Here is a 25,708-nt window from a genome sequence, read left to right on the forward strand (position 1 = left end):
AGCACTGCCCCAAGGAGAACATGCTTTCATGTCCTTTGAATGCTCGATATGACACAAGTATCTGCTCAGAAGCAGGACCGGATTTAGGTTTGATGAAGCACTAAGCTACTGAAGGTAATGGGGTCCTTATATGCCCAGCTGTCTTTGTCAACAACAAATTGTCGCTGTTTTTTGTGTTGAATATATGCTATAGGGTAATTTATGGACCTAATAGGTATCTAAAGCCATTTGCACATAACAAAATATGTATTTTATCAAAGCAATTGTTGAACTGAAATACAATTACAGGATCAGGTTTAAGGTTCTGGTTTTAACCTTTAAAGCCCTATATGGCCTAGGACCCTTGTACCTATGGGACCGCCTCTCCTGGTTTGCCCCACGGAGGACCTTATGGTCTACAAATAACAACACCCTGAAGAGCCCCGTGGAGATTAGACTGACCTCGACCAGAGCTAGGGCCTTTTCGGTCGTGGCCCCAACCTGGTGGAATGCTCTCTCACAAGAAACCAGGGCCGCAAGGAGATTTGACATCTTTTTGCAGGGCCTGCAAGACAGAACTGTTCCGTCAGGCCTTTGGTCAGGGTTCAGTCTGACTCATTTTCTCTTTGTATGAATAAGTATGAAGGAGCTTTCCTAGCCCGCTCACAGGTCCTTATAATATCAGTGGAAATAGCTGGTCCTGACAAGTATTAACAGCTTTCAATTTTAACTTGAGGATGGCCATTTGTCCAGTCTAATTTTAATTTATTTGAATTAATTTTGGGATGCATTTTAATCGATTGTTTGTTTTTATGTATATTGTGTTTTATATGATGTTAGCTGCTCTGAGCCCAGCTCTGGCAGGGGAGGGCGGGATACAAAAAAATTTATCATCATCATCATCATCATTATTATTATTATTATTATTATTATTAATTAAGAAGAAGTATATTAATAGTGATTTGGGGGGGGGAGGGAAGAGAGTGGTACCCTAAGCTATAGCTTGTTTAGTTTATATATAAATCCACCACTGCTCAGAAGTGATCCGACCCTTATAACCAGTGTCATCTCCCATTCTATGCTCAGCGAGCATCTATCTCCACTGGAGACATATTACGAGCAGCTAGTGATGGGCAGGCACTTACAGGCATTTACTAATGTGGACCAGGCACTCCCCACTTTGTGACACACAGTGACAGCAGCTCAAGGAATTGGGAATGGGAACAGCCTCAGGGTCAGACATGCTAGGTCTTGACCTTTAAAGCCCTTTGTGGCTTAGGGTCCTCGTATCTACACAACCGTCTCTCCTGGTATGCCCCGCAGAGGACCTTAAGGTCCATGAATAACCATAGTTTAGAGGTCCTGGGCCCTAAGGAAGCCAGACTACCCTCCACCAGGGGCAGGGCCTTTTCAGTGATGGCTCCGACCTGGTGAAATCCTCTGCCCCATGAGACAAGGGCCCTTCAGTATTTAACCTCCTTCTGTCAGGCCTGTAAGACAGAGTTATTCTGCCTGGCCTTTAATTTGAATCCAGCCTGATCTTTTATTTCCCTTTTCTTCGCTCCCCCTCCCCTTTTATGAAGATCACCCACTCTGAGACCCCACCGCTAATTCTCCCCTGACCACCTTGCTGGCCCAAGTAGGACCAATTCAGCCAGCTAGCCCTGGGGATTATTTAATTGATTTTTGATTTTTATTGTTATTCATTTTTTATACTGTATTTTATAATTAAGTGTTTTAAAGTGTTTTAAATTTGTTGTTAGCTGCCCTGAGCCCAGTTTTTGAACCAGGAAGGGCGTGGTATAAATAAACAACACTTACAGAGGAGAAATTAAGAGGGTGACGTCCCTACTGTGGTTTTCCTCCAGACCATTAGAAAAGGCAATTTCCTCCTTCAAGGTGTAGTGGAACTCATTGGGAGATGGAGCATTATGTCCGTAAAGATAAAGGGAGGGAACCTTCTCCTGGCTGAATCCGAAGCCTGGGAAGAAAGGATAGGATCGTTTCAGTAACTTGTAGGAGCTAGAGAAAATTACATATCAAAGGAGAGATAAAACAGGTTTGGAAGAGGAAGTGCCACATTGCTGCTCACCAATGGAGTATAAGGACATTGTGAAAGAAACTCCTGAGTCTCACTTACATGAGCATTCTCCACTATTCCCTCCCACTTTTCCTTGCCACACTTACCCTCCATCACAGTGAAACTGACATGGACGTGTGTCCCTGTCACGTTGCTGCCTGATGCAACTTTGACAGTGAAGTTAACAGAGTCTCCTGGTGGGATGACCAATAGTGTTTGGGGCAAGTCTTGCAGCTTCTGCTGTCCAGCAGGTAATCGCAGGCTGATGGCTCTCTCCTTAGGCAGGTTGGCAACTGAGATCGGTGCTCCTGCTGGAGTGGCGAACTCCAGAAGCGCAAGGCGGGTGGAAATAGCAGAGTTGGAGTAGTAGTTGAAAGGGAAGGGGTTGATGGCAAGGTCCATGGTGACCTGCACCACCTCCTGGCTTTCTGCCAGCTGTTTGGCAAGCGTCCTGGGCACAGAGAAGAGGCACTCCGCAGAGGGGATCGTGCACAGCAAATTGCTGGCATCCGCCCTTTTCCCCCGAACGTGGATCTCGGAGACAGAGAGTGACAGAGTCTCCTCATTCAGCACTCGGGACTTCATTAAGGACCTCATCAGAGCACGAGTGAGATTGAAAGCCGAGACCCAATTCCTGAGGTTTGGTTCCTTTGACATGCGGTCGTTCACCACCATGTGCAGTCTCGTGTCTTCAGTAGTTAACATTATTCCTAGGAGCAAAATGATAACATATCAAGAGATGAAGTCCTTTATAGCCGCTCACTCCTATACCTGTTTTCCCAATCTCCCTCAAGGGATTATGTTTGCTTAATGACCTGAGAGAAGGGCCCACTCACAGTAGGTTTTCATTGTGTCTTGAAATATACTTGGAGTTGAGAGTGGATTTCATGCTCTTTATTCAGCTCATAGTGGTGAGGAAGAATGGAAGTTCCCTCAGAATGTCTGCTTTATATACATTATTTACACAATGGGCCCCACGTGATTGGCTAATTCCAGGATTCTCCTGTAGGCCAATCAGGTTGCGGATTCACTTCCACCTGGAGCTGGATTGGGTGGCTCCTGTGGACCAATCAGACTGCTGCATTCTGAATCCTATTGTTCTAGGACCAATCAGACTGCTGCATTTTGGATCCTATTCAACTCAGTACATAACAGTCTTCTCTGACAAATCTGCCAGGAAAGGTAGCTTTTCTTCATACCAACTGCACATAAGTAATAATAAAAAATAAGGAAAACAAAAAAGGCCAGAATTCTTTAAGCAGCTCCCAGAAATCCATGTGCATATGGTCTGCAAGAGACCTTTGCTTAGCATGTGTGTCATGGCCATTGTTCACTGTTGCTATGTAATGTAATGATACGACTTAGGTATTTGACTTTTTGGAGTCAGCCCTTGGCATTCATAAGGAAAACAGATGCTTATCCTTTCTTTAAGGGGCAGCGTGAGAACAAAGGCAAAGGATAAAAGGAAGTCACGGGAGAAATTTCTTAATAAGAGTTGGTAGGAGAATAAGTTGTTTATACGCAACAGGAATATAATTTGGGAATATTCGTGGAAAGAAGCCACACCAGGAGGAAGTTCTGTCCACTTTTTTCCTTCTGCACTATGATGAACAATTTGATGAGTAGAGGGGAAGACAGGCCATGGGTATAACGTAGCTTGGCCTGAGGTTTTATTAACCTACAAAGCCCACCCTACTCCTTTAGGTTTGTGGTGCCATTTTAAAAATCTAAATAAAGGAAGCCAGCAAGTTGTTTTGCTTCTGTTGGCTGCAGGGGCTAGAAAGGGGAGGACCAGGGGCAGGAGTGGAGACAGAGATTGAATCACAGCTCCTGAACAGCCCAAGTGCTGCCCCTGTAGTTATGGCAGTCGTCTGCCCTTTGTTGCCTACCCAGGATTGCCAAGATGCTGTTGCCAGCGGAGGCAGGGGTTTCGTGACCTTCTTTTGTCTCGCTGTGGATAACTTGGATCATTCTCTTGGCAGCTTCCAGCATCTGGGTACGAGATCCAAGGCTGAGCTCTTCTGGGAATGCCTGGTGTTGCAGGGGGGGAAAGAGGACTTATTCACTGCTTGCCCAAACACACAATTGCTCTCTTTGAAAGGACACATCAAGTGAGCCTCCCGCTCCCCCAGACCCCATTAGTTTCCTTCCATCACTCAGAATGATTTGTTTGTTTGTTGCATACTAAAATAAATAGATCAATAAGGCTCTAGGCATCTTACAAACAGGGTTGTATCCCATGGGACTTCCCCTTCCTCTCTTTCTCTGCTCGCGAAATCTGCTCTGGTCCCCCAGCTGAGTGCGTGTCAATGTGTGCAGGTGTGCAAGTGAGAGGAGAAGAGGGGAGAAGTTGCATTGCACAAGCAGAAGTCTGCTGCATGAGCAGAATGGCAGCACTCGTGACAACCAAGAAAGATAAGATGCTGCGGGAGGCAGATGGCTGCTCTTACTCTGAGTGATAATTTTTTCTCTTCTGCTTAAGGAAAGAGAGAAAGCTCCTGAGATGGACAATGGCATGTTAAAACTATCAGCTCAGCTTTAGCTAGTGAGGGAGGGAGGAGAAATTCAGCATTTAAAACTGAATCCATCAAATCCACACTTTCTAGAACAATATGCAAACTGAAACACAAATATCCTAAATTCAGAGTTATCCAAATTTTGTGATGCACTTCTCCAAAGAGTGTTTACAAAAATGGATATCTATGGGGAAAGCGTACATAAACATGAATATGTCTCTGAAAACAACATACGAAACTGCATTAAATTAGGGAATGCATCTTGCAAAAATGTGCACAGTCAAAACTACATACAGTATATAAATGTGTTTATTGGGAGAAATTAACACTAAGGGCTAATCCGGACCGCCTCTTGCCTTTCTGGAGAAATCCACTCTTTAGCACTCAGCTGGAGCAAACAGCAATTGTCAGCTGGGATAGCTCAGTCAGTAAAGCATAAGACTCTCAAGGTTGTAGGTTTGGGCCCCACATTGGGCAAAAGATTCCAGGGACTAGGAGAGTCTGGTGGTCCCTCCCAACTCTACAATTCTATGACTCTATGTTCTAATTTAGAGCTGAAGAGTGGGGTTTCCCTGGGAAATGAGTGGGTCAAGCGGAAAACCACTCGGCCTCATGCTTTCTAGGCATGGGGCAAGCAGAAGTGTGGCTGAGACCCTAAGATAAAGAGGAATTATCACACATCACTTTCTGCAGGATTTGGGGATATATCCCAAAATGCTGCAGAATGTGAAAAACCTGAATTTAAGATTAGAAAAACCAACAGATCCTTTTATATCACTAGCTCTAGCACAGATTTCTTGGGCAGGGGATTACTATGAAAGGACAGCAAATAGCTAGTCAGCTTATTGTTATATTTACTGCCATTTGGATTTTCTGCCGCAGGGTCCCAAATATTGTGGGCCATCATCGCAACACCTTCTCTGACTCCAACAGAGCAATGACAAAACATCTACTGGAGGAGTCCTACCACACAAGCCCTCAGTGCAGCGCTAAGCTGAGCAACATCCTTCACACTGGAGATATTCAGGGAGGCGAGAGCTGCTGTGACATTGCTGCGGATGGAGATGCGGTCCCTCAGCTCCTTCATGCTATACCCTCTTCCAAAGTCCTGGGAAAAAACCACATGTGGCCAAATCACCTCTGCTGGAACAGAATACTGCCAAAAAGAAAAAGAAAACCTGCCCAAATGGAGATGGTACATATTTTTTAAAGTGCTTTTTATTATTAATTATATTTGTGTATCACCTTTCCTGCCCAAAGGGTATCAGGGCAAAGTAGAACATGGCCTGACAAAACTTGAATAATTCAATCGACAGTGAAGATACAAAAAACAACACACCAGCCAGTTTCCATATCACAACCTCATTCACTGTCAGGCGCCAAGTTCACTCCATCCACACACCCCCCCCAAGCTAGGGTGAGTGTGTCTTCGGCTGGCACCTAAGTGTTAACAAAGAAATGGGCAAGTGCAAATGGAGGGAATGCCACAACTGGGGTGTCACGGTGGAGAATACCCTTTTTCCTAACTCTGCACAACAGATCCTAGCTGTGGATGGGACCGTGACCTTGAGAATCTCAAGTTCCTGGGTGTGCAAGCATTGTTAACCTGTACGCAGATGTAAAGCATTCTCCCCCCCCCCCCCAGCAAGTGCTTACATGATTCAGCAGGCTTATGAGAGCCAAGGAGTACGGAATCACCTCCTGTGGGTTTCCTTGCTGGACCACACCCCACAGCTCCAACTGGCTCTTCTTCTTCAACCAGCTGGTTATGGTGTTGAATCCTGAAGGGAGTTCAGGCATGGTGAGAGTCAGGGTTCTGAAAGGGAGAGAAGAAGGGGAGGAGGAGTTTGGATTTGACATCCCGCTTTATCACTACCCTAAGGAGTCTCAAAGCGGCTAACATTCTCCTTTCCCTTCCTCCCCCACAACAAACACTCTGTGAGGTGAGTGAGGCTGAGAGACTTCAAAGAAGTGTGACTGGCCCAAGGTCACCCAGCAGCTGCATGTGGAGGAGCGGAGACGCGAACCCAGTTCCCCAGATTACGAGTCTACCACTCTTAACCACTAGACCACACTGGCTCTCAGGGAGAGCGGACACACTTTGCAAATACACTTTGTAAGTGCAAACACACTTTGCAAGCATCCCTCCCTCCTCCCTGCCTGTGCAAGCCACACTTAGAAAGGTTTTGCTACCATCCTCAAGTATTGAATGCCATAGTAACCTCATAATCGGGAACAGAACTGTCCTCAAGGAAGTACGGTAACACAATGACTGCAGCTTTAATCTCTCTCCAGGTAGAAATAAGTCTTGCAAAAGCAACTCTGCCAGTGGCAGTGCTGTGCTGCCTCCCTCTTGACAGCAGCATTACTGCCATTTCGTGGAACAGTACAGGGGGTGGATGTTAGCAAGGTTAGGGCTGTGTGGGTGTGCTGGAGGGAGTGCCAGATTGGCTCTGCTTGTGCATCAACGCAGCCCAGGCCTTGCCACCCTCCCCCCATACTGTCCTGGCAAGTGGCAGTGATTCCACTGTTAGGGCAGCAGCACAGCGCAGCGCAGCACAGCACAGCACAGCACAGCACAGCACAGCACAGCACAGCACAGCACAGCATGCTGTCTTCTCCTGCCTGTTCTTTTTTTCTCTTCCTGAGTCTCTGGAAGAACAAGGCACAGAGATCTCCTGCCCGGCCCATCCCAAAGAGGTCCCACATTTACTGGTTCAATGCCACGGTTTTTGCTCCCCGTGAATCCTCCAGCTCAACTAGGATGTTGACACTGGATTGGTTGCCAAGAGCGCCTGCAGGCAGGAAGATGCTGAAGGCAGACTTGACCCCTCGATACAGGCAGGAGTGCCAACAATGGCTGCTGTGAGGGGAGCACATTTCGGCAGTCAGGGTGTAGATCAGCTGCTGCTGCTGCGTTGGGCTGCTGTCCTCATCCATCCAACCTGAAAGAGTCAGAGCAGGAGATGCAGAAGGATATCAGACGAAGGAGGTGTAAAGGTATACATCACTTCAGCTTGGTCACATGAGAATATGAATCAATCTGGCTCCAACACAGCTGTATATGCCTGAGCCATGAATGAATTCCATGCAATGCCAGTCTATGACTATACTCACACACATGGTCTGGCAGGCAAAATTACACATGACCCAGGTACCTATGGAGCCTAAATGACAAGACTGCCCTCCCTGCCTGCAGCTTCCACAAAAGTGGAGCTCAAACAGCTTCCAAAGGACAGCTCCTTGAGATGCAGCTGTTCCAGTTCTTTAACGGCACTGAGATCCCCACTGGGGAAATCTTGTTGCGTTACTTACCCATGCACTGAAATCTAACTGGTGTCTCCAAGATGTAGATATTGTTTTCTGGTCTCAGAATGCAGAGCCCTCCCCTGGGTGGGTGGTTTGGGGTGAGGGTGATGCTGGCTTCTCCCCAGAGCTGTCCTCTAGGCTGAGTGACCAAAACGGTGAAAGTGTAGTTCACTCCATCCTGCAGGACCCCCTGCCTGATCACCAGGTCCCGGTTGGAATCCCCAGTGGAAGTGGTCACATTGTCCAAGGTCAAAGGCTGGCCATCAGAACTCCGAGCTCTCCAGCTGTACTGCAAGGGCCAGACAGCACAGATCACGATACATCAGAATGGCGCCTCTTTTTAAGCGCAACTAAACCCCTGCTGCTCTATAGCCCTGGAATCAGAAGAGAGCATCTCACCAGCGTTCCATTATCGCAGCTTTCGCACCGTCCAGACAGCGTGACATGGATGCTGCTGCTGACCTCGTAGCTTGACAAAGCACTGCAGGAACGGCACTCCAGGGTCACAGGCAGGATCTGGCTAGATGTGATCGAAACCTGCCAGAGGACACCTGAGTCAATATTAAAGTCAGCCCCAAATCAAGACACAGCGGGCTAGTTGGTACAAATGGAGAAACGCGACCCTACAGAAGAGGAGCAAGATGTCCAGCAATGGAGGAGTCCCTTGGACCTCTCCCAGGCAACGTAACAGAACTGTGGTGAAGGGTCCGTCAGAGTGTGGACAAAAGCCAGTAGTGTGTCTAGGGGGGTTGCCCATACTGCACTTGTCCCTGAGTGCTAAATCCTAACATTTGGTCTTGACTGGGCTTGCCAGCTTCATAGCAAGAATATGTGCATTTGAGCGTTATTCCAGGGCTCGGTACTTTCCTTGCCATTTGGCATCCCTACGTACATTGTGTTTCTTTGTCAAAGAGAAAAGAAGAGGTCATTCAGCATGGCAGTCTTTGATCTATGTCTTTGATACAAGAAGACAGGAACTAACTGTCCAAGTCAGCAGGGAGGAATCACTCCCCTTCAGGAACTCCCTAGTGCAGCTGAGGGGTCTACATGGAGCGGCTTGCATTCAGACTGTGTTCTGTGGAAAGAAAGAAAAAGCTCTGTTTTTAAGCAGAACTCTCTCTCTCTCTCTCTCTCTCTCTCTTTTTCTTTCTTTCTTTCTTTCTTTCTTTCTTTCTTTCTTTCTTTCTTTCTTTCTTTCTTTCTTTCCAGAGGAAGTGTTTTTGACTACAAGACACTTTTATGCAGAGGGTAAAATGTTTCACTTTTAAGAGCATTTTCCCCTCAGCCAACCCCTCAGCCAAGACTCCCTATAAGCAGCCACCAGCGACTGCCACATACTTGTCCTGCACTACATGTTCACTGTGTCCGTCTGTCTGTGTCCGTCTGTTTCTGTCAATTTATATGGGGGGAAGTCAGAGTGGCCACATGAGACTAGAGAATGTAATGCAGTGGTACCTTGGGTTAAGAACTTAATTCATTTTGGAGGTCTGTTCTTAACCTGAAACTGTTCTTAACCTGAGGTACCACTTTAGCTAATGGGGCCTCCTGCTGCACCACCGCCATGCGATTTCTGTTCTCATCCTGAAGCAAAGTTTTTAACCCAAGGTACTATTTCTGGGTTAGCGGAGTCTGTAACCTGAAGCATCTGTAACCCGAGGTACTACTGTAAAGCCAAGCTCACCGTCTGTGTCACCCAAGCAGGATCTCTACCAGGCTTCCTCACAGTAAGGTTGAAGTGGTAAGTTGCTCCTGGATTCAGCACGGCGTGTGGGACAATCACTCTGTCCATGCCTGCCATAGCAGGGAAGCCACATAAAGTTGTGGACACATTAAGTGCCTGTGGCAGAGAGAAGTTCAGTTAAGAGCCTTTTGCATTAACTAATTTCTGCTCTGATGCTGAAATTGAGGCTGCAGGGGTGGGGAGGGGGAGTGTAAGGTGAAATCTTATGAAGCAACAGACTTTTGAAAGCTGGCATACAATTAAAGTAGAAATTTGTGAGAGCTGAGCCTGGCCTTATGTTCTGAAGCACCTGGAGGCTCTTCCTCCCAGGTTCTCTGCCCCAGTGCCATGGTCCTCTTCCTACCCTCCCAAAAAGTTAGGACAACACAACAGGCCCCTGTAAAGTGAGGCTCAGTCTTCTCTCTCATACAAAAGAAGTGAGAATGGACAAGGGGAATGCTCTCCTGGTATAACAGCTTTTAAAGGGCAGGAAAGCAAAGGAAATAAAACAGGTGCTAGGCAGGTAAAGCCATAGCTCCAAATGCAAAATGAACTGGGAGCATACTCAAAGTGCACTGTTGTTTCTTCAGTTCCAGCTGCTGGAAATTTGGTGCCTTCTGAATTTGACATAGAGAAGCACTAAATTCACAAAGTGTTGAATTTAAGCCATGGCTGCAAAGTTTGAATCACCAAGCAATGTGTGATGGTAGGTGATTGACAGGTGGGTAACTCCTCCCACCTGACAAAGTGGCCTCTGGGGAACCGGTCACTTCTGGATTTGGCCCTGCATCAGGATCCTGTTTCACCACCCCTGCATTAAAGCCTTCATATAAAGGAAAACCCACCTTTTCAGGTTATGCTTCTCATTAGTTAATCAGACCAGGATTTCCCAAACTTTTTAGACTACAACTCACATCATCCCTAGCTAGCAGGGTCAGGGATGGTGTAGTTCAAAAAGAGCTGGAGACCCTAGTTTGGGAAACCCTGGTCTAAACAATGTGTCTTCTTGCTGCCATTCTAGGTCTTCTTCTTACCTCCAGTTGACAGTCCCAGTGGTACGCCAAAGAGGAGTTTCCACCCTTCTCCACATCAGGGTCATATGACTTGCTTCCATCTAGAACCAGATCCATTTTGACTGTCCCTCTCCTCCAGGATCCTCCATGGATGACTGGAACTAGCTTGCTGGAAAGCACAGTCAAGTCACTGCAAGCCATCTGGGCCAAGGGTGTGTTCTCCAGAGAGATAGTGAAAAGCAGGCAGTGAGGACCAACGTCCAGAGAGAACTTGGGGAGCACAAGACGAGGGGTTAGCACATCTACATGCGGTAATGAGACTGCATTGGTCTTGGACGGAGCATCACAGCTGCAGCTGCGGAATATCTCCCACCGATACAACGCCCGGTAGGCTGTGCATTGTTTCAAGTCGACATCAGCCTCAAAGTAGGTGGTGTAAGATTTGGAGATCACAGGGAGAGGCTCAACCAGCTTCAGAGTAGGGCTTTCACAGAGCAGCTGCTCCACAGTTACTTTTGACTGGGCCAAGACAAAACTGACGTTGTTGTAGACTCTCACTTCTACCAAGAAATCACCAGCTTGGCAATATTTGTGAAATACTCTCTGATCTCCTTCACTGGCGAAGGTTTCGGGCGAGTCCCCAAAATTCCACTCCATGTGAAGGTTGCTGCCACCAACCGCCATTACATCAAATGTCACGGTTTGATTGACAAATGTCCTGGAGCCATTGCTGGACAGGTTAACAGTCACTACCGGCACCTCTAACGTTCTTACCACCAGGAGAGTGTCTGCACAGAAAGCATTGGTGGCCTCAATCAGAATGGTTAAATTGTCTTTGCCAGAGGGGGTATACGTCACCTGCTCGCCTGTGACATTATAGTCGGGCAGCCCAGGGAGCCGAAATGCCCAGGAGAAAGCAATGTTCTCTCCAGCTTGCACGGCTGCTCGGAGTGTAAGTTCTTTGTTGGCTTCCAGAATGGGTGGACAATCATCTAAGAGGTGCAGCCCCTTCACCTTCTCCAAGACCTTCACCATGACAGTATCTGTCTGATTACTAACGTTGTTGTAAGCAGATGCCAGCACCTGGTGGTCACCTTTCACTGGAAAAGGAAAGTGGAAGATCCCCGCAGGGTTATCCACATGAATCGCCAGCGAGGAGAAGTAGAGGGCAAAGGTCACTCGCGAGCCCTTCAACACACGCAGTGTAAAAGTAACCTCGTCATCTGTGCACACTGTCCTCTTGTTCACTGTCACAACCAGTCCAGCCACAGGGTCTTGAACAGAGATGGCACCCAGAGCTGTACTTTCGCTAATGTCATTCCAGACCCGCAGAAACACTCCGTAGTCTCCGAACTGCTCAAATCTGTGAGAGATGTTCTGCCCACGGGAGAGGATCAGCTTCTCCTCTTCCCCCCGCTGTAGCTGCCATTCCCATGCAAGGTCAGATCCTTCATCCACCATGCCCAGAAGCTCTACTGAGGTGTCTGACTTCAGGAGGAAAGGTCGCATAATTCCTGCCATGCTGAAATTTGCCCCAGAAACAGGTTCCTGCACTCTGAGTTCTGTGGAGCCATTGCTGGATCCCAGGGCATTGTAGACTGTGACAAAGACAAGCTTGGAGCCTAGGGTGTTATAGATGTGCGAAAGGGAAGGTGTGGTGGTAAGCAGCAGCTGTGCATCCTCCTGCACCTTCCACTGATAAAGGAGATCTGTTCCCGACACCACAGAAATGTTCAGGTTCACTGGCTTTCCTACTGCAACATTATCAGCGGCCGATTGAACCTTCACACCATGAACTCTCTCCAAGACTTCCAGGGTAAGGCTGGTGGTGGCTTCACCCAGTGCATTCCCAGCTTTCACCTCCACCAGGAGTTCCCCACTTGTATTGGGGCAGAATAAGAACAACTGTCCTTCAGAAGTAAACAATGGATGCTTTCCTTTCAAAGCTGCCCAATGGAAGGTGACATTGGAACCCTGAGCAACCTCACTGGAGAGAGAGAAGGCTTCCGCAATGGCCACATACTTGTCCTGCACTACATGTTCACTGTGGATTTGCACCCCTTGGACTCTTTCCTGGACCTCTACAGTGATGTTTGCCTTCTCTATGCTCACAGCATTCTCAGCTACAGCAAACACCACAAAGGTGCCAAGAGTGGGGAAAGTGTGAGTGAAAATGGCTGCTCCCTCTTGGAATCCAGTTGTTTCACCAACAGCCCAGCGATAGCGAACACAATCCCCTGCAGCTAAAGAAGATCTGAAGGTGACTTCCTGCCCAGCCTCGCTGACTGGTTGCTCAGCATGTAGAGTCAACAGCTTGACTGGAGTAAGCACCGTCATGGTGAGTGTTGCTGTCCTGTGACTGACCAGATTCTCACCCACAACCACGATGGTAAACTCTCCTGCTTTCTTATAGGTGTGGGGGGCTCTTTGACCCACCTGATGAGGTGAGGCATCTCCAAAGTCCCACTGAAATGCGGCTGTAGTGTCCCAGCTGGCTTCAGCCACAAAGTCGTAGGGAGTGCCCACAGCTAGAAAGATGCCCGTTTCACCACTATGGTGAATGGAGATGGTATTAATGGCCTGCTGAGCTGTGATATTTACCGAGGCGTTTTGTTGGCTGACCATGTTCCACACAGTCACGGTTACCATGTACAACCCAGCCTCCAAGTACACAAATGTGATTTCTGGAGTTTTAGAAGGCACTGGGTCTTCACCGATGCCAAAATCCCAATGGTACCTGTACTGGTGCTGAGGGTCGGGGCCTGGATCTACTTCAGCCAAGAAGGAAAGCGGTTCCTCTAAGGCTACAGCAGACATTGGAGCCAACAACTTAACTGAGCTGATTTTGTCCTCTACACAAACGGCTAGCTGACGAGAAGCACTGCTCATTGTTCCATAGACAGTCAGATTCACCTGGTAATTACCAGCCAACATGTAGCTGTGAAGGACCGTGGGGTCTCCATGACGAACAGCGGGAGGGCGGCCATCTTGGAAATCCCAGCAGAACATAATCCCTTTAACTGGCCCTGTCACAAAGGCTTGGAACAAGGTCAGCTCCCCACTGGAGAGACAACTAGGAGCCAGGATGCTGCTAATATGCAGTTTGTAAATGTTGGCTATGGTGGATGCCTTGGTATAGGCCGCAGCACTGTGAACTGTCACTGTTATTGTGTATTTTCCTTCAGCAGCAAAAATGTGAGAAACAACACCGTGTGACAGATTTCTGTAGGTGGATCCATCTCCCATGTCGAAAGACCACCTGACATCTGTGCCAGAGGTAACTGTGGCATTGACAACTGTGACTGAACCGAGTTCACTGGGCCCACTGCACACTATGTGCAGGCCCATAATTCCTTCCCTGACAGACACAGATGCCCATGATGTTATGTCACTGAGATTGTTATTGACTCTTAGAGTCACATTATAAATCCCGGCCTTTTCAAAGGAATAGCACACAGTAGAATTTTGCCCCTCCTGTACAGGTGACCCATCGCCGAAGTTCCAGGAATACCATATGCCATAGAGGGAAGGAGAAACCAAGGCCTCAAACTGAGTAACCTCTTTAACCAATGGATAAGTTGGACTGGACAGTATGGTCACCAGGGTTATAGGAACGACAGCACAGACTCTGGCCATTTGGTGAACTTGCTCATACTTGTTGAGGGCTTCAGCTCTGACCGTGTAGTCACCTACAGAAATAACGATGAGTTCGTATCACTCAGGAGTGGTAATTTTTCAGAAGCTGGATGTTTTTCAATTTATTGCTCATAGCTAGGTTTCTCCTTTATGTGTTAATTAAAATGCGGGTTGTGCCTAATGTTAGTCACTCGCAGAACAGACCCGTTGAAATGAATGGACATGACTTATAGGTCCATTAACATCAGTGGGTCTACTCTTGAGTTTGACTAACCTTGGGTATTTTAACCCTTAATTATCAGATTCACATCCTGTCTTTCTGTAAGGGGGAACAGAATGTTAAGATATGTAAAATGTACATAATAATCACAACTTGTATATAAAATAGGTATAATTTTAAATCTAACCCTAGAAAAACCACAAAAGCTGTTGAGGTAGATTGAAGTGATTGGCCGGTGACAGTCAATTTAGGTGTAGGGGCCTCAAGTTCCCCACGGCTACCACACAGCAGGAAAGCTCCTTCCTCACTTTACAGTGCACCTCATTAGCTTTGCTTCCCTTCCCATATGCGTGTTCCTGTCTTGGTCTCAATCTCCTATGATGCTTTTGCCTCACCTGTTCTCTTCTGGTTTCCTAGATTTCAATCTGCTGGTGGTTAGTCAGCCTGTCCTGGCACCTATTTCCCCACACCAATTTTAACCTTTCTCCCCATAGCTCTCTCAGCTGCTATCTTCTCATCCATCTAGTCTCCTCCTCTTCATTTCAGGGAGAAAGGCGTGACTTGAAGCTCCTTGATCTCCCTAGGTTATCTCCTAGTATCAAACCCATTTTCCCACCTGGCTGAATGAAGGCATGGGTCACCCTTGCTGACACTTGAACTCGTTCTGTCTGTGGATTCGGTCGTGGCAGCTGAGCGTCGTAAGGAGGAGCCAGGTTGGTCTCTGCCTCTGGGCTGCCGTCACCAAAATTCCACCTGCAAACAGAAATACAGACCACAAATAATGCATTGGATATACTGCGGGCAACCGGCAGAGGTCACAATGAGAGTGGCAGTGTTTCCTAAAGCGTCTGCACAGCGTGACAATTTGGCACAGAATTTCTACCAGTGATGCCTGTTGACCTGCCTGTCTGTGAACAAAGGAAATCTGAAGGGAGACTCCAGCATGAAACTCTCTGAATTACATTTCATCAGGAATTCAGTTCTATCATCTGTGACTTGAATCAAGATATTTATCACACTATATGTGTTTGCTAACTTACAAGGCCAGGAAGTTTCTGTTATCACCAACACAGCTATCCTAATTGCCACTTTAACTGTTTTATTGGATGTGATTATTACTCTCAATTCTTTTTGCAATTTGCTTCCTTTTGATCTCAGTGTTCTCCATTCCCATCCACTTGTGTCCACAGGCCAAACAACACAGGGGAACCCATATATTCCCTGTTAATTAGGAATTGTACTACTTGTTGCTGGTGAACGGCATTCTGGCCCATAAATCCATATTAAATTTGTTAGTCGCCAAGGTGCCGCAAGACTCTTTTGTTGGTTTTGTTGATCTGGAGTACTGAAAACAAGACCCAGAAAGTTCACCCTATCTCTGCCTGAGATTGGACTGGACTCAGCAACGGTAATGATAAATTCCTTCCCAGAGTTTCTTCTGTGCCCCTTATCACATCACCCCCCCTGGTACATCTCCCACATTACCTATCACCACCTTTAGCCCCTGCCAAAAATTCTGTTTTCCACAAGATGGATACAATGTTCGCTGCCAAAGGTCTGGAAGTCAAGCAATTTGCAAGTCCTGGTTGCACAATTTGTTATTTCAACACCTCAAATGTCTTTTCGCTATATTTATTCCTTTTCCCAAAGCCATCTCTGGCATGGTAGTTCTTGCTTGTGGGGTACACTAAAGTGGGGACATTACAGGTACCAGCAGAGCAGGTAACTCCAGGGTACCTTGAGAGAGTAGGGTGTTGAATTAGATTATCCTTTTTTAATTTTAAGTTCAGTGATTCTCCCAGGCACTGTCATGTTCTGACTCTGACTTATAGTCCGATCAGAAAGCAGCTTTCTCCAGAGCTGTTGAACTGGTTATTCTGATTTTTATTTGTCTGCCTTCCCCTGAAATAGGTGACTTGTCTTGCTTACATTATTTTAAGCAATTTGCTTTGCTGGCCTCTGTAACACCCCCCCCCCCCCCATTTAGTGTACCCTGTGGTGGTCTACTGTGATCTGAACTGGACTGTTGCCCTGGAATAGGCTGATTCTTGGGTATCCTCTATGCCTCATGGTTCATTTTCTACCAAACCAGTGTGGCTTTCATGCACAGGCAAAGTCACAGATGCAGTTTACTACACCTCCTGAACATCACCAAATGTGCCAAAAAAGAGGGAAGGGGGGAGTACTAGGAATTGTCATATATTTAGGGGAAGATACCAGGTCAGACTGTTTGTGCATCTATGCATAGGATGAGACTGAGTTGGTGGCTACTAACTGAGCCATTACATGAGTTAGCGATTCTATACTAAAAGCTAAACTGGGATTAATTTAGCAGAAGTGTTTGTAAGTCAGCTCAAATGAGGGTTTTTTCTGCAGAAAACGATGGTGTGAATTGGCCTTGAGTAGATACACTGGCTGTTCCCAGAGAGCTCTTCCCTAAGATTGTGTGTTCCTTTCAACTTGGATTTTGGTGATGGGCAATCACTTGAAAGCACCTATCCAGACTTCCTTGCCTTGCTTCTTACCTCACCATGACATCCACGGCAGTGTCTACTTCCACCCTGAATATCATAGTCTGGGGAACATTGACTTCCACAATTCCAGGGAGTCCCAGCAATTCAGGGTGAGCCAAGGGGTTCATGGGTTCAGCTATGAGCATCAGTTCCAAAGATTTGAAGCTCACCGGGTTCTTTGCTGTCAACTATGAACAAAGAGGAGAAAACCAAGAAACATAGAATTGTAGAGTTGGAAGGGACCCTGAGGATCATCTTGTCCAACCCCCTGCAATGCAGGAACATGCAGCTCTCCCATACAGGACCTTTGATGCCAAACCAAATAAACCACCCAAATCCCATAAGTCACTGAAGCATCTTCTGATAATGCTCATAGCAGCTCAGCTATGCATTTGCTTCTGTAGAGAGAGACAAAAGAGAGTCAGGAAGTCCCTGGCTCAAAGGAACTCACAGAGAAGCTGCAGGCAAGCCACTCTCTCTGTTATGTTACAGTCTTTTTTCGTTTGTTTGTTTCCCTCATGTCCTCATCTTTCTAGTCTTGGTTCAGTTTGCTTACATCAGTTTGTAATTAAAAAAAAAATCAATCCATGCAAGAATGCACACTGTTTCATTACATATATTCATTTTTGTATGCAATTTTCACATTCTGACATGTAATTTCTCCTAATATACTGGACTACCTTATAGGGCTGTTGTATGAAATACTGAGATAACACATATAAATTGCTGTACAAATACTACTTATATTCCTTGAAATGCCCACGTGTGCAATGCTCTACTATGGGGTTGCTGTTATTGCTGCTGCTGTTGTTGTTGTTGTTGAATGACTTTGGTTTCTCACCTTTAGCTTATATGTAGCAGGTCTCTTAAATGTGACACTGTAGCTCTGACCATTGTAGGCAAACATGTCCATGTTATCAATCACCCAGGTGTAAGAAACAGAGGACCCCTGGCTGATCTCAGCAGTAAATACCTGGTTAAAGCAAAGAAGTTGCATGATGAGAATAACCCATATATTGGCTATGCTGGTTGAACTTTGGGCTAAGTATTGAGGAGCAGTAAATGAGTCTGGGTCTGGGTAGGATACTTCAGTGACCTGGGACTGAGGGATCTGTGCACTGCCTAACACTCCAATTTCTTTGCCCCTTCAATAATTCAAGATCATGACTGCATTGTTTCCTAGTTCAGAGGTACAGTCCTTGTCAATTCTGCAAAGCCACAAAAATCAGTATAGGGTATGCATCTATGTACAATATATTTTTTTCATATAAGAATAGCTAGCCGTGCCCTGGGGTCACTCCAAAAACAATGAAAATCAGTTCTTCTGTAGCTTACCCATTAGAAAGAAGCATCTTTCATTTGCAGTTTTCCCCGTTAAGATGTTGTTGCTGGGGACTGTTTGTTTTACTGGAATGGCCAGAGCATCAGAAGGTCCCTGGACCACTACCCTCAAAACATGACACCAGACATCCCTCACATAAAACAAAGAGTTAACTTTGGAAGGAACATCATAACCCACCTGTGACACATCCACTAGCATCCGGCATGGTCCAGGAGGCACCACCCTGAGTCCATCAATGGCATCATGTGACTGGATCTTCACAGACAACTTCTGGGCACTGACCTCATTGGAAACAAGGATGTCCAAGATCTCCTCCTCTCTTGGTTTATCCATGACAAGCTTCACCGAGGAGAACCAGGTGTCTGTGGTCTCTCTGTAGCAGGAGGGGACACGGAGCACAATCCCTGCTGGGCAAGCGGCCACAAACGGCACCCCAGCCATGTCCACCGGGGACATCCAGTTAGCCACAGCCTTGCAACCAGAGGTGATCTTGACGACCAGGAAAATCTCCTGCTTTGTGGGTATGTTGAGCTTCCCGCTGAGTGGTGTGGGGTAGATAAGCTGCAAATCACTGACTTTTGACTGCACTTGCACTGAGCAGCTGGCCTGTGAGCTGCTGACAGCATTTCTCACCATGGCGGTGAAGGTGTAGGTACCAGACTCCAGCCTTTGGGCCAGCATTGGAGGGTTTGCCAAGCTCTTCATTGCTTGCGCAAAGGTCACTCGTAGGTCACAAAGCATGCTGTCCACCCAGGTGGGGTTGGGCGGCCCAGGGATACCTCCTTCCCACCAGCTCTCCTTCATGAGACTGATGTAACTCTGTCGCCAAGGGGAATCTGTGTGGGGATCGCACTGCAGGAACGAGCCCCTATCAGCGCTGTGCTGTATCCCTATGATGTCACCCGGATGGACAAAGATCTCTTCTTCTGGCAGGAGAACCTGAAACGTACAGACAGCTGAAGCTAATCGGAATCATTGGGAGACAACCTCCATTTAAAGTACACACACTTGGTCTTCATTCAACTCCTTCCTACAGTTGTGCACGAGAAGCAGAACAGTGTACCAGCAAGTAATGCTAATCCATATAAAACACCACAAGACTACCACAATCTGACCTTTTAACATATGTGGTGGAACTGTAAGGTAATAAAATAATTCTGGGAAATGATATATAATTAATTGAAAAAACAGTTTAAAAAAAAACCAGAAGCCTTTTTGTTAGGAATTGTAGGTGTAGAAGGAACAGAAAAGACTGTTCATGTACACAACAACAGCCTCCAGGATGCTGGTAGGCCTGGAAAGAAGACAGCATCCCTACCAGATTGGAATGGCAGACCAAACTGTTGGACTATGCAGAAATGGCAAAAATGACCGTGAAAATCAGAAATCAGGAAGATCAAAATTTCAACAAAGAATGGGGGCGAGTCATATTATATTTGGAAGACCACTGTAAACACCTGAACTCTTTAGCAGGTTTAAAATAACTCTTGTAATGTAACAATGACTTTGGACACAACGGACAACTTTAAAAATTGGAGTGACTTATGATGTGCAGTAGAAAAGGTTAAGTAAAGAACCCATGGAGAGGAGGAGGGAAGTCTAAAGATTTGGAAGAATCTTGTTTATTTGTTTTTATCTATGATTTTGAATGTAAACATTAATTTGTAAAAACCAAATAAAACTTTAAAAAGACCACCAAAATCTGAGCAGTACGTATCGGACTGAAAACAGAGGTGCCTGTAGCTCCTTCTTATGACTCATTTGTAAAAGCGGATTTGAACAAAAACATTTTGCATGGCTGCCGAAATAGCAAGGTGGGCCAGGCTAAAAAGAGGCTCCCAAGGTGAAGAGGTCCCATGACCTGGGAGCTATCACAGCAAGTGTTTCCCACGTGGAACCGCAGAACCACTTCCTGTATACCTAAGGCAAAACAAGATATGTGAAGAACCTCAAAGCATAGAGCAAATATTGAACGAAAGACAAGGGTAAGGCTTGTTTACAACCCCAAGGCAACTCCTGAATACACTTACATGAATGTGGGTGTTTTCATTGCTGGGGGAAAGCAATAAAGGAAGATCAGCTGCTATGGAATAGAATGGCGAAGCCCCTTTGTACCGCGGAGGGTATGGGAATGGCTGGGTGTGAGCAGTTGTGTTCTCAAAGGCATATGAGCTGCAAGGGCTGGAGATGTTCAGGCAACGATCCTTCAAAGGGCACCACTGTTGCCCACTTGGGCATTCACCCATGGCATTGCAGAGTGGCTCAGAGTGGCAGCAGGCAAAAGGTGAATGAAGCAGTTTGCACCCTGAGGAACAAATAAAAGGGCACTGAATCGCACAAAAGATACAAAACCAAAAAGCCAGACGTCATTTCTATTTTAGGAGTCTGCATCAGCTCTGTAACATAAAGGTAAAGGGACCCCTGACCATTAGGTCCAGTCGTGGCCGACTCTGGGGTTGTGGCGCTCATCTTGCTTTACTGGCCAAGGGAGCCAGCGTACAGCTTCCGGGTCATGTGACCAGCATGACTAAGCCGCTTCTGGAGAACCAGAGCAGCGCACGGAAACGCCGTTTACCTTCCCGCCGGAGCGGTACCTATTTATCTACTTGCACTTTGACGTGCTTTCGAACTGCTAGGTTGGCAGGAGCAGGGACCGAGGAACGGGAGCTCCCCCACCCCCGTCGCGGGGATTCAAACCGCTGACCTTCTGATCGGAAAGTCCTAGACTCTGTGGTTTAACCCACAGCGCCACCCGCGTCCGTACGGGGGCTCAAATAACAAGGCAAATTGGGATGATTTGCAAATCTTTCCCCCTCCCAAGTTGATGTCCAAAAGTCGCATGTTGCCCTATCGCTCTGTTCTTTCTAAGCTTCTCTTTACCTTATAGCTCTAATTTTTCCTATATTTTTTGTTTCTCCAGGTCCGTGGACTTTGCAGTAAGTGAGGCTGCCCAAAGTTTTGCCAGTGGCACACTGAAGACTGAGTATTTTTTGCTAAAGCAGTTTTTTTTAAAAAAGAGTTAAAAACTTCATTTAAGGGTTTTCTTTAAAATCCTATCTTGTTCTGCTTTAAAACAAAAGGCAGAGCTCTCAGGCAGCTTTACAGATGGTCTCATGCTGTCAAGCATATCAAGAGGAAGCATGTCAAGAGGAAACAATCAGTCACTGGAAAGCAAAGACCAATGCAAAGCTGCAAAGCTTTTTGAAATGTGCAGGGGAGAATACACCTGGTCACATCTTAGTTATTTTAAAGAAAGAGCAAGAGGCAAACATGCTCCCTCCTCATTATGGGGGAAAGTGAATCACTTTTATTTACCCCACAAAAAGCCCCTGGACCAATCTTTCTGCAATTTGGCAGGTTCACTGCACTCTGGAGGGACTACTCTGCCAGTAAATGTCATCTACCTTGGTGAAAAACAGGGGGAAGTTATAACATTTTATATTATCTATGGTAGCAGATGGGGAATACAGAGTTTTATTTTTTCTAAGGGTAGTTCAGAACCCAAATTACAGATCGAAGCAGAGAGAGTACAGAATGACTTAGAAACAGATCAATATCGTTTTAAACCACGCAGATACAGATGCAAGGTGAATGTTTGGGCCCACGCACACACTCTTATCAAATTTATTACTGCGATCAGCATATGCAAAGGTTGTAATTTAAGTACCGCATTTTAGAAGAAATGAGTGCGACTGGAAGGCAATTCCAATTACAAAAATGAATTTAATGGTGGAATTAACAAATGGCGGGGGGGGGGGGGAGAACTGTAAAAAATCTGCAGCAAAGCCATTTTCCTCAGCTGAAAACAAGATGTTGCTAGGGAGAAATGGCAATTTATTTTTTAATTAAGCTGCTATAAAGAATAAAGACAGAATCTGTTATTCTTTGACCTAAGGGATTGCAAGGAAGGGAGCAGAAGGGGTTTCTCCCTTACCTGGTGGAATCAAATGTTGACTGGGACTGCAATATGGGCGGAAAATCTGGAAACGGGCCTGGATTGGCTTATTTGTTGCTTGCATAGCAAAGTCTAGGGAGGCGACTGTTCCATTGTGGCTGAACCAGAGGCCTGGAAAGAGCATCAGCTGCAAGACAAAAGCAAGTCAAGGGTAGCTGGGGGGCAGTTTAAGATGCGTAGAGGGTTTAGGGCCCACAGTGAACATACTGAGCAACAATGGCCCCACAGTTGGGTTTTTTTACATATGAGGTAAGCTACAAGAGACACATCAGATTTGGAAATCAGGGTTTCCCATGAACTTCTAATATTGGGCTTTCTGGGCAATTTTCTACTTACATAGATGTTGGATTGTATAATGCTGAGGTCACTGTCAAAAAGCAGCAGATTTCTCAAGATCCCTCAGCAACGTCTTGTGGAATAGAAGACATATTTGACGCACGAAAACAAATTGGCCCTGGAAATACATTACCTCCACTTTGCTGCCCCCTAAGAAAGGAGCTGCCTTTATGGTGCTGACATTCTTCACTTCATAGATAGTGCTAAACCTTGGCATTCCCGTCAGGAATAAGTTTGGGCTTGGAAGCACAGCTGTAATCATAGAGCACATAAAAAGGAACTGACAATACAGTCCTATAACATCCAATAGCGAGGCAGGGTGAGGCTGTGTCGCTCTGCCGGCTTCCCAACACTGCCTGTTGCTGCTGCTTACCAAGACGGTGTGGGGAGCTCAGAATATAGTGATCAGGGTTAGTAGCTAGACTTGGCTGGCCTCTTGGCAGACCCTGCTTTCCGCTTCCTTTCAGTTCTCTCCTATTTCCTTTTTGTGCCCACGTTCTTCACCATTCAGTACTTCCTCATCAGCAGGAGCTCACATTCAGTTTCATCATCTTTCCCACATCATGGACTAAAGGTAAAGGGTAAAGGGACCCCTGACCATTAGGTCCAGTCATGGCTGACTCTGGGGTTGTGGCGCTCATCTTGCTTTATTGGCTGAGGGAGCCGGCATACAGCTTCCGGGTCATGTGGCCAACATGACTAAGCCACTTCTGGCGAACCAGAGCAGTGCACGGAAACACTGTTTACCTTCCTGCCAGAGTGGTACCTATTTATCTACTTGCACTTTGATGTGCTTTTGAACTGCTAGGTTGGCAGGAGCAGGGACCGAGCAACGGGAGCTCACCCCGTCACGGGGATTCGAACCGTCGACCTTCTGATCGGCAAGTCCTAGGCTCTGTGGTTTAACCCACAGCGCCATGGACTAGAAGGCTTGTTTTCAACCCCTTGCAGGAGGAATTATTCTAGACCATCACAGATGACCCATCTGTCTCTAGAGCAAATTCACCCAGTGTCTTTTCAACACGACCTGCATCTGTTCTATACTCCGGGCTGTGTCTCCTAAGCTGCCCATCTTTCCCTATTCTCTGCTCCTTGGTTTCCTCTGCCAAGATACCAACTCTGTCATACCATGACTGCAAAGTTTTCTTATCGACCTTCGAAAAGAGATTTCATCACAAGGATTTTGAAAGTCCAAGTCTATAACGCTAGTGAGATTGCCCCTTACAACTTTGCTCCAAGCTTCCTGAACAGATCAGAACTACCTGGTTGTCTTTCTCAGCTTCCTTCTAATGAATCCTCCTGTTTTGAGAGGGGTTATCTCATTAGATGAATAATAAAGATCAGCCTATTCATTTTTGTTTCTGCATTTATTGCTTAATTTATATGCCTCTTCACATCAAAACAGGCTTCTAATCTGTTTGCAAAGTACAAAAGCTGGTTACACAGACATTACAATATAGACACCCACAATGAAAATACACAGTAATACCACCCCATCAAAACATTTGCAAAAAACTCCATTAAAATTACAGAACACAAACTAGAATGCCTCCAGTACCTCCAATTGTCTTTTCACAGATGAACGGTGATTTCTCAGGGCATGGGTTACATCTCCAGTACCCTTTTGAATCCACTAGAAGCATCTTCACACACATTTCCTTCCCTCCCTCAGGTCGGCCTGAGGACATCCAGTTCTGGAATGTATCTACGAGGCCCCCGTCAACCCAGCGCATCGACCCAGAGGAGCCAAGGTCACGCAATCCAATCCAAACTGTGCCAGCACTGCTGATAAGAAAGACAAGGAAAGGCAATAACTCTGGTAACACCATGGACTGGGCCAATATTTGGAGACAGAACAAGATGAAGCCAGTGGTTTTCAACCAGTGTGCCGTGGCACCCTAGGGTGGCTTGAATGATGGTCAGGGCAGGCAACTCTTTCCTTCCCTCCCTCCTCTCGCATCTCTGCCTCTCAAAGGCTTGCACAGCTGTTTGTTGCAGAAGCCCTGGCTACAAGCTCTGCAGGTGAATGGTGCCTCTGGTGCTGGCCATGGGGTGCTGGTTGCCAGGAGCTGAGGCAGCCTCGGAGTAAGCAAGCAAGCGGGTGAGGGAGCCCAGCCAGCCAGTTTGCCAGCCCTTGCTCTTGGGAATGTACAGACAAGTCCCAGGCCCCTGTGGGGCAGTGTGATGAGGAACCTCATTTGGAACCTCATTTGGAGCAGGAGGGGCAGCTCAGAGACCAGGGGGTAGCAGCAGTGGCTGCCTAGAGGACTCCAAGGAGAGGGGAGAAGAGGCTGAGGAAACACTCCACAAGGGAGGGTGTTTGAAAAAAGGTGAGAGGCTGCCAGTTCTTCAGGGAAGGGGTGACATAACTGGGCTCCTGAGCCCCACAGGGGTGCTGCAGAAAGAATGTAGTTGGTCAAGGGAGCCATGGACTCAAAAAGGTTGAAAACCTCTGGGATGAAGCCATTGATCGTTGTCATGCTGCTTGACATTTCATTGTTTAACTTGATTGCACTAGACTTGTTTGATGCTAAGGCAGTCTGAGAATATTTTAAACAAACAAGCTATGGTTGGTTTACATAACTCTCATACTAACTGTATGGAAACAGCTGGACCACGGCTCATTGCTAAGCAAAATGCAGTTTGATCAGCAAGCAGACAAGTGTATCGGCTTCAAGTAAAGAGAATCAGAAACAGGATTGATTAATTTGTCCTTTTGGTTCTCTCAGTTTCTCATTTTTCCAATCAATTTCAGGTCTCCACAGTACTGCATATTTTTGTTGTTGTTTAAATACCCTCACAAAAGTTCTTCAGCATATCGGTGCATATTTTTGTTAATAAACACATTTTTGTATGCAGTTTTGAAATACACATATTTTTGCAAGCAATTTTCTGTAATATACTGCATTTTTGCCTGTTACTTTCACTAATAATTGAATCTATAGGCACACTTTACTATAAAATACATTTTGGTACACATAACATTGTTGGAGAATGGCACTGAAAAATTAGGAGAAGGGTGAATTTCACAGGATGGTTGTGTTCTGGTTGTGAATTAAGCAGGTTCACCTTTAAATGTGAACTAAATC

General features: G+C 46.3%; 1 protein-coding gene across 3 annotated transcripts in view; it reads right to left on the reverse strand.

The window, feature by feature from the left end:
- LOC308581817 (polycystin-1-like) overlaps positions 1-25,708 on the reverse strand; it is a gene marked incomplete at its 3' end in the record, with an annotated part of 62,623 nt that overhangs the window by 21,280 nt on the left and 15,635 nt on the right. For all 3 annotated transcript variants that reach the window (XR_014005306.1, XM_081184507.1, XM_081184508.1), the window contains exons 8-25: positions 24,178-24,404; positions 22,753-22,871; positions 22,263-22,410; positions 20,359-20,633; positions 18,506-19,267; positions 17,828-17,959; positions 16,999-17,174; positions 15,090-15,226; positions 10,639-14,306; positions 9,566-9,721; positions 8,284-8,421; positions 7,891-8,173; positions 7,289-7,520; positions 6,232-6,391; positions 5,543-5,683; positions 3,949-4,090; positions 2,167-2,769; positions 1,801-1,960 (exon numbers count right to left, since the gene is read on the reverse strand). Coding sequence is in view for 2 of the 3 variants with exons in the window: in XM_081184507.1 (XP_081040633.1) it covers positions 1,801-1,960; positions 2,167-2,769; positions 3,949-4,090; positions 5,543-5,683; positions 6,232-6,391; positions 7,289-7,520; positions 7,891-8,173; positions 8,284-8,421; positions 9,566-9,721; positions 10,639-14,306; positions 15,090-15,226; positions 16,999-17,174; positions 17,828-17,959; positions 18,506-19,267; positions 20,359-20,633; positions 22,263-22,410; positions 22,753-22,871; positions 24,178-24,404 (7,659 nt within the window). The remainder of the gene's footprint in view (positions 1-1,800; positions 1,961-2,166; positions 2,770-3,948; positions 4,091-5,542; positions 5,684-6,231; positions 6,392-7,288; positions 7,521-7,890; positions 8,174-8,283; positions 8,422-9,565; positions 9,722-10,638; positions 14,307-15,089; positions 15,227-16,998; positions 17,175-17,827; positions 17,960-18,505; positions 19,268-20,358; positions 20,634-22,262; positions 22,411-22,752; positions 22,872-24,177; positions 24,405-25,708) is intronic.

The sequence above is a fragment of the Podarcis bocagei genome, assembly GCF_964188305.1.
Source record: "Podarcis bocagei genome assembly, chromosome: 2".
Lineage (NCBI taxonomy): Eukaryota > Metazoa > Chordata > Lepidosauria > Squamata > Lacertidae > Podarcis > Podarcis bocagei.